Below are 823 nucleotides of genomic sequence, written 5' to 3'. Positions count from 1 at the left end.
ATTTGTCACGACAAAGTCACTTGAGGTTAGTTCTTTTCGTCGTCTTAATAATCAGACACTTACTCAGCATTGCAATTCTTTGCCTCTTTGTTTGGATCTTGAGAACACGATTGTTCTGTGCCCTTCATGGCACTTCCTGAGGCGCGACCACCTTCCCCACCTACCTTCACACCAGAATCCATGTATATTCTCTGAGGTCCTTTATTCGTCTCAATAGTTTCAGTATCGCTGGGCTGGTATTCGCTTTCGGAAACTGGAGGTGATTTTTCTTTTGCTTTTCCCTTGTTCTTCTTGGATGGAACTAAGTTGGTAGTTGGACGAGGCCGCGGGTAAGAAAATCTACCATGTTCAAGGCTAGGCAAGTTAGACGTCGATGAAGCTGTTATCATGTCATCCACAGTGGATTACCATCAGAAAACAATTATTCATTAATCAGTGTATATCAAGGGACAACGTCTAGCTTCCAAAGCGGATCCCAAGGCCTTACTTTGGTCTGCAAACCTGTTTGAATACATAGGTACCTCAAAGGTGAAGGCGGGGAGGATAGTTGAATCTATTACACTACTAATTGGGCATGACATAGCTTGATCGTCATCTAAGTCTGGGGGAGAGGGTGGTATTACTGAATGAGAGAGCTCATCAGTGCTTGCTCCAAACAATCTTCACAACGAAAACAACTTCCACTCACTTAATTCGTGGTAACTCTTACAGTTCTGGATTAGTACTTCCCTGCTAAATCCTCTGGTATCTAATCCAACCGTACGTAGCATTGAGACCAGCTCGCTGTCTTTGTATACAGAAAAATTAGTCGAAGGCTCTTTAT

At 43.1% G+C, this 823-nt stretch overlaps 1 protein-coding gene across 1 annotated transcript; it reads right to left on the bottom strand.

The window, feature by feature from the left end:
• Positions 1–59: 59 nt before the first annotated feature.
• Positions 60–581, bottom strand: MELLADRAFT_102610 (uncharacterized protein; the record flags this gene model as incomplete). Its single annotated transcript, XM_007405407.1, has 2 exons — positions 60–379; positions 488–581. The coding sequence occupies 2 exons, from the start codon at positions 579–581 to the stop codon at positions 60–62; spliced, it is 414 nt and encodes a 137-aa protein (XP_007405469.1).
• Positions 582–823: the final 242 nt, after the last annotated feature.

This window comes from Melampsora larici-populina (genome assembly GCF_000204055.1).
Source record: "Melampsora larici-populina 98AG31 unplaced genomic scaffold MELLAscaffold_4, whole genome shotgun sequence".
Classification (NCBI taxonomy): domain Eukaryota; kingdom Fungi; phylum Basidiomycota; class Pucciniomycetes; order Pucciniales; family Melampsoraceae; genus Melampsora; species Melampsora laricis-populina.
The sequence above is the reverse complement of the archived record's forward strand: the minus strand, read 5'-3'. Positions and strand labels throughout refer to the sequence as shown.